General features: G+C 38.7%; 1 protein-coding gene across 1 annotated transcript; it reads right to left on the bottom strand.

Annotated features, from left to right (window-relative positions):
- Window positions 1-3448: 3448 nt before the first annotated feature.
- LOC142618280 (chloroplast envelope quinone oxidoreductase homolog) lies at window positions 3449-7119 on the bottom strand. The gene is made up of 4 exons (XM_075791187.1): window positions 6855-7119; window positions 5785-5926; window positions 5301-5392; window positions 3449-4309 (listed from the first exon to the last, which is right to left on the bottom strand). Exons 1-4 carry the CDS (start codon window positions 6918-6920, stop codon window positions 3617-3619), a joined length of 993 nt encoding a protein of 330 aa, XP_075647302.1. The 5' UTR covers window positions 6921-7119; the 3' UTR covers window positions 3449-3616.
- Window positions 7120-13125: the final 6006 nt, after the last annotated feature.

Genomic DNA, 13125 nt, shown 5'->3' with positions numbered 1-13125 from the left:
CTTACCCTTTTGATGGTGCTTCATGTAGTGGAGCGTTTCAAAGGCCATCAGGATATTATCTGTGATGACCCTTCCTGCTTGAAAGGCACTTTGGTTCTCTGATACTACTGATGGGAGAACAACTTTTAGTCTGTTAGCTAGGACTTTAGAGACAATTCTACACATGACATTACATAGGCTGATCGGCCTATAATCAGTGATAAACTCAGGGGATTTGGCCTTTGGGATCAGGGTGATATTGGTACTATTTATTTCTCTAGGAATTTTGCAGTTATTCAAACAATGAAGCACAACAGAGCGAATATCCTCACCAATTAAAGACCAAAAAGATTGATAGAACAAGGGTGGCATACTGTCAGGGCCTGGGGCAGTAATAGACTCCATCTGTTTGATATCCTCTTCCACTTCTTCTTTAAGGAAAGCTCTGAGGAGCTGAGTATTCATGTCCTAAGTAACAGTAGGTTTAACTACCTCCATAATCGCAAAAAAATCCGTTGGATGGGATGAGGTGAACAGGGAGAAGTAGTACTCACAAGCAATATCTCTAATCAGGTTGTCCTTCGTACACCACAAGTTAGAAGAGTTTCTTAAACTTGCGATTCTGTTTCTTCGAAATCGATGGGAAGCGTTGCTGTAAAAATAGCTTATGTTGCGATCACCACATTTAAGGAAAAGTGCTCTCGACTGTTGTTGCCACATTTGGCTTTCCTTATCAAGAAGATCATTGCCTTCTGCTCTTCAAACTTTAACCACCTCATAGTCTTGTTTCCCTTTGGCTACAACAATTTCGGCTTTGGAGAGTAGTCTTCCTTTAATTTCAATTTGCTTTTTGATACTACCAAAAGACTGTTGGCTCCAAACCGTGAGCTTTTCTCCACAAACTTGGATTTTTCCTGCAATCTGTACCATGGTAGCACTCCGAGATGTTGGCCCCCAAACTTTATTCACCGTATCACTACAACCCCCCTCCCGTAGCCACATTTGCTCAAATTTGAAAGGGCGGTTTAGGTGCGGAATTATACCTTCCGGTTTGATTAGAATAGCTTTGTGATAAAAGGAATGGGTGTGGAGGTGTTGAACCTTGGAACCCGGGTAGAGAGAGAACCATCTGTTGTTAGCCATCGCCCTGTCAAGTCTTTCTAGAACCATTCCACCTGCGTGTTTGCCTTTCTAAGAGAATTTTTCTCCAACATATCCAAGGTCCATGAGACCACACTCATCTAAAGCACATTCTAGCAGAGCCAACTCATCTTTCTCGGCGGGGCTGAAGAACAACCTTCGCTGTTGGTGGGCAGTTTTCATCTTGGGCAGCGCCGACACGGACTCTACATTTTGTTGGGATGAAGGATTCTAAAGGATTAAGGGGAGTGTGTTTACCTAAGATAGCCACTAAGTTATGGCTACCTTTGGTGTGGATGGGCCTTAGGATTCTTACCCATTTACCTTTTGGTTGGGCTTTGAGGTGAATATGGTCTAGGTCAATGTTTGACAAGTCATTTAGTGGAGTGGGCTTCTTGGGCTGTGAATGGGAACCCTCAATGGTTGGGCCTGATGGGAGGGCTGATTGGGATGAGTAGGCCTGTTCTGTAGCGGGCAGGGAATCAATTGAACCCAAAGAGATTGCCGCCACCTTGTCAAAGCAGTGGATTTCATTGTCTAATTCTTGTATTGTCTTCTCAAAATCATTAAGCTTCGAGAAATTTGGCACGGGGTCCTCCTTGGATCTCTCCAATATTCATTGGTGAGCGAAATCCGCTTCGCTAACAGATTCGCTCCCTTGATTCTCAAAGCTCACATTTAATGCCTTTAGGGGAGAAGGAGTAGATTCAGTGGTGCCTTGATGCTCCATCGTCAGTGGAATGGGGGGTGAGGTCGAGGTAGAGAGGCTGGCAGTGCCAGAATTTTTCTTCACAAAGAAACCTGGGACCGTAACTACTTTCTTCCATGAGGCGTTGAAAGGAGGAGCTCGGAGCCAAGATCCAAATTGCTGGTCTCCAAAGTTTAGGCTGCCTTCCCTCTCCATCCAAGTCTCGCAATCTCTGTCGTCGTACACAAGGCAACCGCACTAGTAGCAGAGGTTGGGGAGCCGTTCATACTTGAAGGAAACCTAGTGAACCTTGCTAGCTTCCAGGGTTATGAGTCTACCTCTGCAAAGAGGCTAAGAGCAATCAATACTCTGATTCTTATGAAACTGCCTCCATCATAATTCGTAGCTTTGTTAGGGTGTAGTATCATTCCTACTGGATCACATTTTTGTTATGCAATCTCTCTATGCTTGAAGCGCAGTGGGATGTCATAGACTTGGACCCAGAAGGCAACCTTTGTTAGTTCTGAAGCTTTGATTGTGGAATCCTTATCGTAGCGGGAGAGAGTAGTGATGTGCTTGTCGAAGCTGCATGGCTTCGAAGGGAGAATACGCTCCACATCTGTCTTGTTATCAAAAGAAAAAAGAATAACGTGATCGCCAATGTTCATGACCTTGAAACCCGACTTGGATCTCCAGAGAGGGGTGAAGGTGGTGGCAATGGCATCTATATTTAAAGGACGTTTGGTTAGGAGTCTTGCAACGATGCCATGTTCAGTAATGGCTTGCTCGCTCTTCAGACGTTGACCAGGGCCCTCTCTTTCCAAGAGAGATAGAGAGCTTCGGTGTTTTGTTAAGTCTTCCATGTCTAATAAAAACCTGAGTATTCACTTAGTGTTTCCCAAGCCCCTTAAAAAGAACCTCCTAGCCTTGTAATAAAAGTGTTATTACAAGGGACACACTCTCCTTCCAAGGAAGGGACGATAATGCCACAACCTGGCGAAAGTTTTCTAGAGAAAACTCTACCAGCGACGAGCAAATTAGCCTTTTTCTGGGTAAAAAGTAAAAACTATAAAATTTGGCATTTCAACTAATAAAAACTATGAATTATGCCATTTTCCAGTTCTTTGACCGATCTTATTTTTAAAATGACATACCCAATATGTTGACTCAATAGTCCATACTCACCCAGCAAGAACAGAATAAACCAAAAATGATCCAATAGGTTCTTCTTTTTGTTTGAGTAGACGGTTGAGAATCACTTTTTCAGAGTCAGAAATGATCTTGAATTCTTGATTTCTTTACAAAGTTTCCAATATATGTGAAAAAAAGTTGTTAAATTTCAATTTTGTTTGCTTGTTTTGTTTTGTTTTAAGGCATATTATAATTTAGACTCACTTTTCAAGACTGAGTGCTTAGACCGTTGGAGAGCTATTTATTTATTATCTATAGTATTTTAAAAGGTTTCCAATTGCTACATGATTTAGCAGGATCCTTGTCTACAATTGTTGCTAACTACTATTGTGTTTCAATTCTGTGTTTGTATTGACATGGCAAGGTCCCAGGACTCCCACTGTCCCAGTGAGACAGGTGAGAGAATCTGTATTAAATAACAAACATGACCAAAGCCACAACAAGAACATATAACCTAAACATCATCATTTTGCAGAAACAGGTCGATTGAACTTAATTACAAGGCAAAACCAAACATCCCCAGATGCATTGTTTTCCATATCTGTATATGCATGGCCCTTAACTAATCTTATTATTGAATTACATCAACTTCAGAAATTCAGGGCATATTACATTTACCTAAGGCTCCACAATGATCTTCCCAGTTGCATGGCCATCAATACTCTTAGACCAAGCATCTTTGGCCTTGCGCAGGGGATATTTTGAGTCAATTATTGTCTTGAGCTTCCCTTCCTTGACCAAGTTAACAAGATATTGGAGGTTCTCACTCTTGGGAATTACTATTAGTGGCACCAATTGCTTCTTGGACAATGTAAGTTTCTTCAGGGCAAAAGTCAGCAGGGCACTAGGGCTAGGAGTAATATCAACTACCTTACCATTTGGGCTCAAATTAGGCTCAAAAGTAGACCAAGGAATGCCTGTTGCACAGTGAATAACTGCGTCATATTTTATGCCAGAGGGGCTCCTCAGAGCTGCCCCATCTGGGGTCTTGTAGTCAAGAACCTCGTCAGCACCTAAATTCTTTACAAGTTCAATGTTGCGAGCACCACAAGTGGCTGTCACATGAGTATTGCCAAGCTTGGCCAGTTGAACAGCATAGTGACCCACACCACCAGAAGCAGCAGTTATCAGAATATTTGTCTTCTTCTTTCCACTTCCATCAAGCTTGACACCAGCTGATTGTGTTATAGCCTGGTGAGCCGTCAAACCTGCAATTGGCAAGCCTACTACTTTGTCTGCTGAAAGTTCAGATGGTCTTGCAACTGTAATGTTCTCCTTGGTCACAGCAAACTCTGCTAGTCCACCACCATTCTGTCATTCATTTACATTACACAAACCATACAGACATTAAGATAGTAGAAATTTAGAAAATTAATGCATGACATACTATAGATGACACATTCTATATCAGCAGGTTCATAAACTGAGGAAACCTAAAATTGGTTTAGATAAAATAGCACAGTCAAGCCTAATGACCATATCTAGTACCTCCCATACTAGGTACTTTTGGAAGAAGCCAGCTCTGTGTCTAATGCACACCACACATATCTGAAAATCGAATACTTAGAAAATATGTGGAGAATATTGAGAAGTTTCTTAATAATAATGTTTCCATAAGAAAAGGGTTCTTTAAGATCAGCTTTTGAAAAAGTTTATTCTTCATGTCACTTGCACATAGAAAACCATTAAGCTCTAATGACTTCACAACTTGTTCCCCTCCTCTTCAGACTCAGTTAACCTTGTCCTTATTTACACCAGGCTACTTTGAAGCTTGCTGGTTCAAGTGGCGTGAAGTTTAGTCCACTTTGGTGAAAGAAAAAAAGCTGGGATGCTCATTGATTCGACCAATCAGTCCAGCCTGGTTTTGATAGCATTGCTTGCAATCACCGAGTACAAACATTTAAGAATGTATAAATTAAGACAAGGAAATCTACGGTTTTGTCATGAACATAAAATGCATGTTAACATGTGCGCACCCTTATGGCAAAGTTCTGAGCCAAAGTGTCACATATGATGAAACTGTGCTAGTTTGACAAGATGTGTGGTTAAGTTTCTAGTACAGCAAAAATATTAAAATGTTTAAATAACTTATGTACGAGTATTCAACCATGCATGAGCTCAAGTCTACACTCTACACTACAATGGAGAAACAATACACTGTAGGAAGTTTTAGAAATATAATGCATGAGCTCAAGAGGAACCATGGTTCTCGTAAACTGAAAGGCAACTTTTTCCTTTATCCAAAAGTAGAAGTGCCTAAGCTAACAGGAAAACTATCCAAAAGGTATATACAACCACTAACCATTGGGTTAACCACAGCTACAACTTTATCACCAGCTTTGAAATTTGTCACTCCTGGTCCAACCTCCACAACCTCTCCTGCCACATCAGAAGCTGTTCCAAGTTCCAACAAGAAATTTCTTTAGCTAAGAATAAATGGTTTTCAAAAGTTTACAAAACCCAAATTATACCAATAATTCAAAAAATAATTTGTTGGTATTAATTTTATTATTCCTCCTTTCCCCACCTTCTTTCTGTTTTGTATTTCATTAGTTTTGCATGCATATTCAAGCAACTTCAAGACCCAATTATAAAAGATTCTGAAATGCAAAGAGGTCTAAAAATTCCCATACATCTCCCAAAGTAAAATATTGTCTAAAAAAATCATTATTGCAACCAAACCCAGAAAAAATGGGAATTTTGTGCATTGGGTATGACCTTTGTGGGGTTTTGGGGGTGGTGGGGGTGTGGGTGTCATGGATTGGAGCAAAAGCACACTGATTTACCAGGTATGTGAGGGAACTTGCGAGGAAGAAAAGGCCTCAGCATGCCTTTCTGAACTTTCCAGTCAAATGGATTTAGACTTGCTGCTTCCAATTTCAACAAAACCTCATCATTTTTGGGAGTGGGAATCGGTACTTCAACATGCTGCAAACAAGCATGAAATTCACGAAAGATTCAGTTGAAGCAGTCATGTGATCTTAATAAGGCCATGTCAAATTGTCAATGGCTTTATTGCTTTGTAAATAAAGTAGTAAAGTGCAAAAGACAACTCACCTTATTGCCTATACAGCCTAAATACTGATCTAAAACTTCATATCAACTAGAAATAAAATTTGAAGATTTTAGCAAATCAAACAATCACATAATAGAAGGTCCTGATATTCAAATGCAGAGATTTTGGTTTTCCATGGTGCTACAAGTCTTTTTCTCACAGTCTATCTTCACAAAGAATCATGTATACTGAAACTGTAACCCATTACCCATCTAGCCTTCTACTTCAATAAGATTTTGTACACAGAATTGAGTTTTTCGCACTAGGTACAACCTATATATATTCCATATACTCAATTAAGTAAACCAAAACTAATTTGCCCAATGAGGGATTGGGATTGAATTCTGCCCACACCCAAAACTAATTGATATCTTGACATAACATCACTTATCATGAAGTAGATGCCATAAGTTAAAATAAATGACAGCAAATTCCTTAAAATTTAATAAAAATAACAAAAACCATTTTCATTCTCCAACAAACAACGCTTATGTACAATTAAAAGGAAAACAAACACAATGAACAGGAAGCCCTTTCTTCAACCTGTATCTCACAAAATTATCAACTGGGTCACCACCCAAATTCAATTATGATTCCACGAAACAATCTAATTCAAAACTATATAACTTTTGGTTACGTCTTGACCCTCCCACATGTAGTCACTAACAAAGTACCACTGAAAAACCATTTTTTGTTTTTAGTGTAAAGTAATTCAAACCAATTAAAGCTAACCGTAATCTACTAATTATTTTATTTCAATAAAAAATACAATAAGAAATAAAATACTTGAAATAGAATGACCTGTAAGCCATCAGGTCCTTTGCCATAGCCATTATACTGCACTGCTTTCATGAGTTTCCCAGCCATATCCACAGCTCTAAGAGAAGTTCAGACTCTGACTTACGTTTAACCAAAATCAGAGTGGGGTTTACTAGGGAGGTGTGGCTTTATAGTAACCATGGAAATTGATAGGCCATGGCACGTACGTCATATATGGGATATCAACATCACCCGCTTTGTGCTGCATTCATGATCACGATCAATGGCTGATGGTCCAACCATAAACGCCAAAATTGTCATCAATCAACTTATTTTAATCTCTTCTCAAAAAAAAAAAAAAAAAAAAAACCCTTATCTATATAAAAAGCTGTACATCTTATTTAGATTGTTTCTTTAAATAAAAAAAAAAAAAAAAATCAAATTACACCTTCCTCCTTAACGTAAAATCTCAATATCTCTCTAACTTTTAATAAAAATAAAAATGTGTGGTTATTAAAATCTCTTATCGTCAAATAAGGGGTAATTTTGAGGACTCCGGAATACTATAAATGCATACTTTTCCTTTTTACATAATTGTGAGTCCCACTAATTAAATTTATAATGAGACCTACAATTTATGTGAGAGAGAGAAATATGCATTTATGGTATTTCGGAGTATTCAATAATTTTCCTAAAATAAGAGATTCAGATCAAATCCCACCTACACAAAAAAGAAGAAGAAGTAAATTTAGTAATGATTTTGGTAAAAAGGCAATTTAAAACCTAGGTATTTATAGTAACAATAATAAAACTTCTCTAAAATTGTATTTACCTTTACAGTGTGACCTACAATTCATGTGAGTGACAGTAGTACGCATTTATGGTACTCTGGAGTATTCAATAATTTTCCTAAAATAAGAGATTCAGATCAAATCCCATCTACAACAAAAAGAAGAATTAATTTTGTAATGATTTTGGTAAAAGACAATTTAAAACCTAGGTATTTATAGTAACAATAATAAAACTTCTCTAAAGTTGTATGTACCTTTGGGTAGCCATAATTTTTGATAACTTATTTGTATTGTATTTAATGAAAGTTATAATTTTTAGTAACTTTTGTGTATGCTCATTTTGGGAAAGCCCAGCAGCAGGAAGATGCCCCACCATATGGGCAAGAAGAGAGTTAATGGATTGAGAGTAAGAAACTCATCAAGCCTGAATGACAGGAATGATGAGTCTTAGGCTTATAAAGCAAACAAATGGGCCTTGAGAAAGCAAATGGGCCAACGGGAGCCCAAAGGAAGAAGCAATAAACTCATGGGCATTATGTAATATAGAAAAGTGAGAATGAGCTACAACAGGCTTGATGTAATGAAGTAAGTAAGTAAGGGGTTTGTGGAAATCCTATGAACCCTAAGGATGAAGAATATAATAATTGGGCCAGGGAAGCTCAAAAGGAGTTAGTGGAAGCCCATGAGAATGTAGAGTTGGAAATGGGTCGAAGACGCCCAAGGAAGGAAAATGGGCTGAGGATGCCCAACAAGGAAGAAATGGGCCAAAGGAGCCCACAAGCAATGTAATGGGTCCAGGAAGCCCAAAGTAGCATGCGTATAAATCCAATGATCATACTAGGTCATTGAAACCAATTGGGAGAAGAACGTGCAGTAGGACCAGAAGAGACCCAGCAGGCGTGGGTTGAATAACACCATAGCAGGAACGACAGAGTGATATGGCAGAAATGACAACAAAGGTTATGAAAGGAGCAAAGAATGGGCTTAAGAAGGGAGAACCCACAATTAAATGAGGCCCAGCCATTGAAAGGAGCAAGCCAATAAAGAACAGAAAATTAGAAGATAGTTCACGCCATAAGAGGCTAAGGATAAGTGGCAGAATGCATAGATAAACCTCCAGACCATGGCAAATGCATGAGCAAGAAACAAGCTTTCGATGTACATAGAAGAGAAGCACGTGCAAAGCCCAGACACTACCAACCTGTACCCAAGCAATATAGGGGTGTTGGGTCAGAGGTAAGAGAGGGTATGGTCTGACAGTTAGGAGAAGAGGAAAACCTATTCTGGGGTTCCTACTCAAACTCTTTAGGGGGAAATGTCCTGCTGAGATGACATACCACCCAAAAGAGGGAGGAGTTAGAACCACTAGGTGCATGCCATGAGAGATAACAAGTGAGAATACCCATGCCGTGGTAGACAAGAATGCCACGATGGGCAAGCAAATAAAAAAGTTTTTTTTGTTTAGTAATGGGTAATGGCACAGCCAGTACAAGTAAGTGGTGGTGGCTGGGCAGCTGACAAACCAGTGAATACAAATTAACTAGGAAGAGATGCATTAGCATTAGGTGTTCCAATCACACCAAACGCCAAACACCAAACACTACACCTTATGAGACGTGGCAAATGCCAAATTCATAGAATTGTATTATAAGATGTTGTATTTATTTCTTTAGTGTTTTTTAATCAACTTTCTCTCTCTCCTCAACTAAAAATAGTAAAAAGAAAGTATATTTAATATAGAGTGTATTGTGAAGTAGTGTGGTAAAGTGATAAATAAATAATTAAAAAGAATAAAGAAATAATATTTAAATAAAGTGGTAAAAAATTAAAATATGTGATGTAGGGTATATTGTAAAATGATTTGTTAAAATAGAAAAAGTAGTTATTTGATGTGCCAAAATATCAATTTTTTTTTACAATACCTAATGCTAGTGCTCAAGGCTATCAATATTAAGAATCCAACCCTGAGCAATTGCCCATAAAAAGAACAATACACTTTTAGGGACCTTTACACGCCAAATGCTCTTCCACGGAAAAGAAACAGTAAGGGAACCATAAAGAGAGTCATAATAGGAGTGTACATCAAAGGACCACTCCTAGTTAAACTTCGAGACAACCTATCACCTCCCTCCCCCCTCGGCAACTTAGAATAAAGACGTTCCAAGAAAGAAGCATGTCCTCCAACTCCTAGTCATGAAAAGCTCTATGTAACTCTAAATTCCAGCTCCTATTTCCCCTATTGGGAGAAAAAAGTAGAACTTCACAAATCCATGCATCCTTAGAAGTAAAGAATGTAAACAAATCAGGGTAAAGATCCTTTAGAGGAAGGTGTCCACAACAAGGATCGTACCAAAACCAAACACGATTGCCCTTGCCCACCTCATAAAACACATACTTAAAGAAACACACTCCACCTGTTTTAATACTCCACAACCCACAATCATGAGTTCCTCTAACCACTCTAGTACTCCAAGCCCTCAATCTTCACCAAAATTTTATTGAGCAGTTAGGCATGGTTTTTCAATTCATTATCAGCTCTTTACTCAACACCACCTTTCACTACCACCACAACCACAACTACAACCACCTTCTACTCTTCTTTTATCATATATGTATACACACACACACACACACACACACACACACCAAATTTGGAAGTAATTACTTGATGCCATAGATGATTAACTTCATGCCCAAAACGCTACAACCACTTACTTAGTAAAGCTAGATTAAAAATCCTAACCCTCTGGATCCCCAATCCACCTACTTCAATAGAAGAGCAAATCTTACTCCATGCCACGATAGGGTATTTGAATTCTGCCTTTGACATTCCCTATAAAAAATTAATCTGAATCATTTCTAGTTTATTTGTATGTAATGTTAAAGAAAATGCTTTATACCGTATTAGGCTTGTTTTCTGTTTCAACAAGAAAACATTTTTTTGTTGACTTTGATTTCTCGCCATACCAAACACTAGATAATGTTGAAAACATTTTTCATTGAAACAAACCAGATGCGACTTTCTTTGTCAAATAAATAATGGGAATTTCTTGTCCGTTGAGAAATATGATTTATGGTATACAAAAAAGAAGAAAAAAAGAAGAGGAATATGATTATAAGTCTTATATGTAGGGAGTACAATTAAAAAAAATTATCATAGGTTGTCTACCAAGGAATGGAATTTGAAGCCTTCCACATCAACAATATAAAAATTGTCATCGTGCCCTCGCTCCAAGCATTCTCACTTCAAGCATGTACATGCAACAAGCAAAGAGCAAGCCAATAGACAAGCAAAGGAAATAGCAAAAGGGGAAAGAAAGCGTACAAAGAGAGACACTAGCAAAGAGAGCCAAACGGGGGCAAGCAAACATGTTAAGCACACGAGGGGGCAAATTTGGAAGTAATTACCTAATACCATAGATGATTAACTTCATGCCCAAAACGCTACAACCACTTACTTAGTAAAGCTAGATTAAAAATCCTAACCCTCTGGATCCCCAATCCACATACTTTAATAGAAGAGCAAATCTTACTTCTTGCCATGAGAGGGTATTTGAATTCTGCCTTTGACACCCCCTATAAAAAATTACTCTGAATCCTTTCGAGTTTATTTGTATGTAATGTTAAAGAAAATGCTTTCTACCATATTAGGGATGGCAATTTATATCCGACCCGTGAATACCCGGCCCGATATGACCCTAATGGGTTGGATTTTACCCGGCCTGATAAATTATAGGGGTCGGGTATAGGTTTAAAAAAAAAAAAACCCGAAGTGGGTCTGGGTTGGGTTTGGGTTTTATGCATACCCAGCCCGAACCCGACCCGTATACACATAATATTAAAAAAAAACTTTAAAACCATAGTAGTATAAATACTTTCTTTTCCTCAAATTTCATTTTCTAAACCCTCACTCTCAGCCGCCTTTTCTCTCTCTCTCTCTCTCTCAAGCTCTCACCACTGACCACCCTCCCTCGCCCTCAGATGCTCCGCTCACAGTCACGGCCTCACTAGCTTCACGGCCCCACGGCCTCGTCTCGCCTCACGCTCCACTCACGGTGTCACTTCGCCTCGCTGTCCCTTACCTCTCTCACTCTCACTCTCGTTTTCTCTCAGCCACCCCTCACCTAGTCACCTCACTCTCATTCACTCACCAACCCACCATCACCCTCACTTTCATCACGTGGTGGTTGTTTTTCACGGAGGAGTAGAGATCTTGTGGTGGTTGAAGTTTGTCACGAAGGAGCACGGGATTGTCAGATCAGAGCATAGGATTGTTAGATGGAGAGAGATCAGATGATTGGAGGAAGGGATTGTATTTTCTGTTTATGATTTGTGTTTTTTTTTTTTATGAGTGCAAAATCTGTATTAACAAAGAAGAGCCAAAAAACAAGCTGATTTGTGTTTCTATTTATGTTTGGGTTTGTGATTTGTATTTTTTGTTATGAGTGAAGAGTCTGTATTAACAAAGAAGATCAAAAAAGAAGAAGAAGAAGCTAATTTGTGTTTATGTTTGGATTTGAAATTTGTGTTTCTGAATCTGTGGTTGTGGTTTCTCATTTCTAGATGTGAACTTGATTTTTATTTATTTATTTTATGATTGGGTTGTATTGGGCTACGGCTTTTGATTAGGCTCAAAAACAGTGGATAGGGCCCGAGGGGCCCGTGGAGCCTGACGAGGCGAGTTTGGATTTTAAAATCCGTTTATTAGATGGGCTAGGTTCGGGTAACGGGTAAATACCCACAGGTCGAGTTCGGGTATCAAAAAACCCAGCCTGAACCCGACCCGTTGCCATTCCTAGCTCCAATGCCCGAACGGGTTGCGCCATGTCAATATAGGTGTTTCCATGGCCCCTTGGAAGAAAGTTAATATTTCTGGAATTTTCGGAGTCTAACACACAAATCGAGGTGGACAAAATACGATATCTACACTAGTTATATTCGCAAATTAGATCGTAAAGTTAATATAACCTACCCACTATCCTCAAAACAAACCTTTTGTAGACCCAACAATATTGAGCTCTAAGAGCCTTGCATGTAAAATACATTTAACAGTTCCTTAGTTTTGCACCATTTCAGAAATTAAGTGTCTAGGAACACAAAGTTATATTTAGAGTAAAGTCTTAGTCATGCGTTCAACAATGACAACTATAGATTTTCTTATATGTTGAAATATAGTAAAGTAATACTTACAATTGACTAGTTTATCCAAAGGGGAAAAAAAGTAACTACACTTCACCGAAAATAAAAATAATAATAAAAATAGTAGGTAAGATGTTGCATTTGGGCCTTGGCTCAAGTGGTAGAGGGATGCGTGATGAGATATTAGGGAGTACTTAGGTACAAATCTTGCTTAACAAACATATGCTCAGATGATAACTGCTATTTTCCTTCTAGCATCAAATTTTTAGTTCTAAGCTACCACCTAGGATTCAAAGCAAATTCAAATTAGTGAATTACAACATGCTTGACATGGGTTGAATAAGTTAGCTACAAAAGTTGGGACACCTGCAAGCATGTACACC

The sequence above is a fragment of the Castanea sativa genome, chromosome 12 (assembly GCF_040712315.1).
Source record: "Castanea sativa cultivar Marrone di Chiusa Pesio chromosome 12, ASM4071231v1".
In the NCBI taxonomy this organism is placed as follows: domain Eukaryota; kingdom Viridiplantae; phylum Streptophyta; class Magnoliopsida; order Fagales; family Fagaceae; genus Castanea; species Castanea sativa.
The sequence above is the reverse complement of the archived record's forward strand: the minus strand, read 5'-3'. Positions and strand labels throughout refer to the sequence as shown.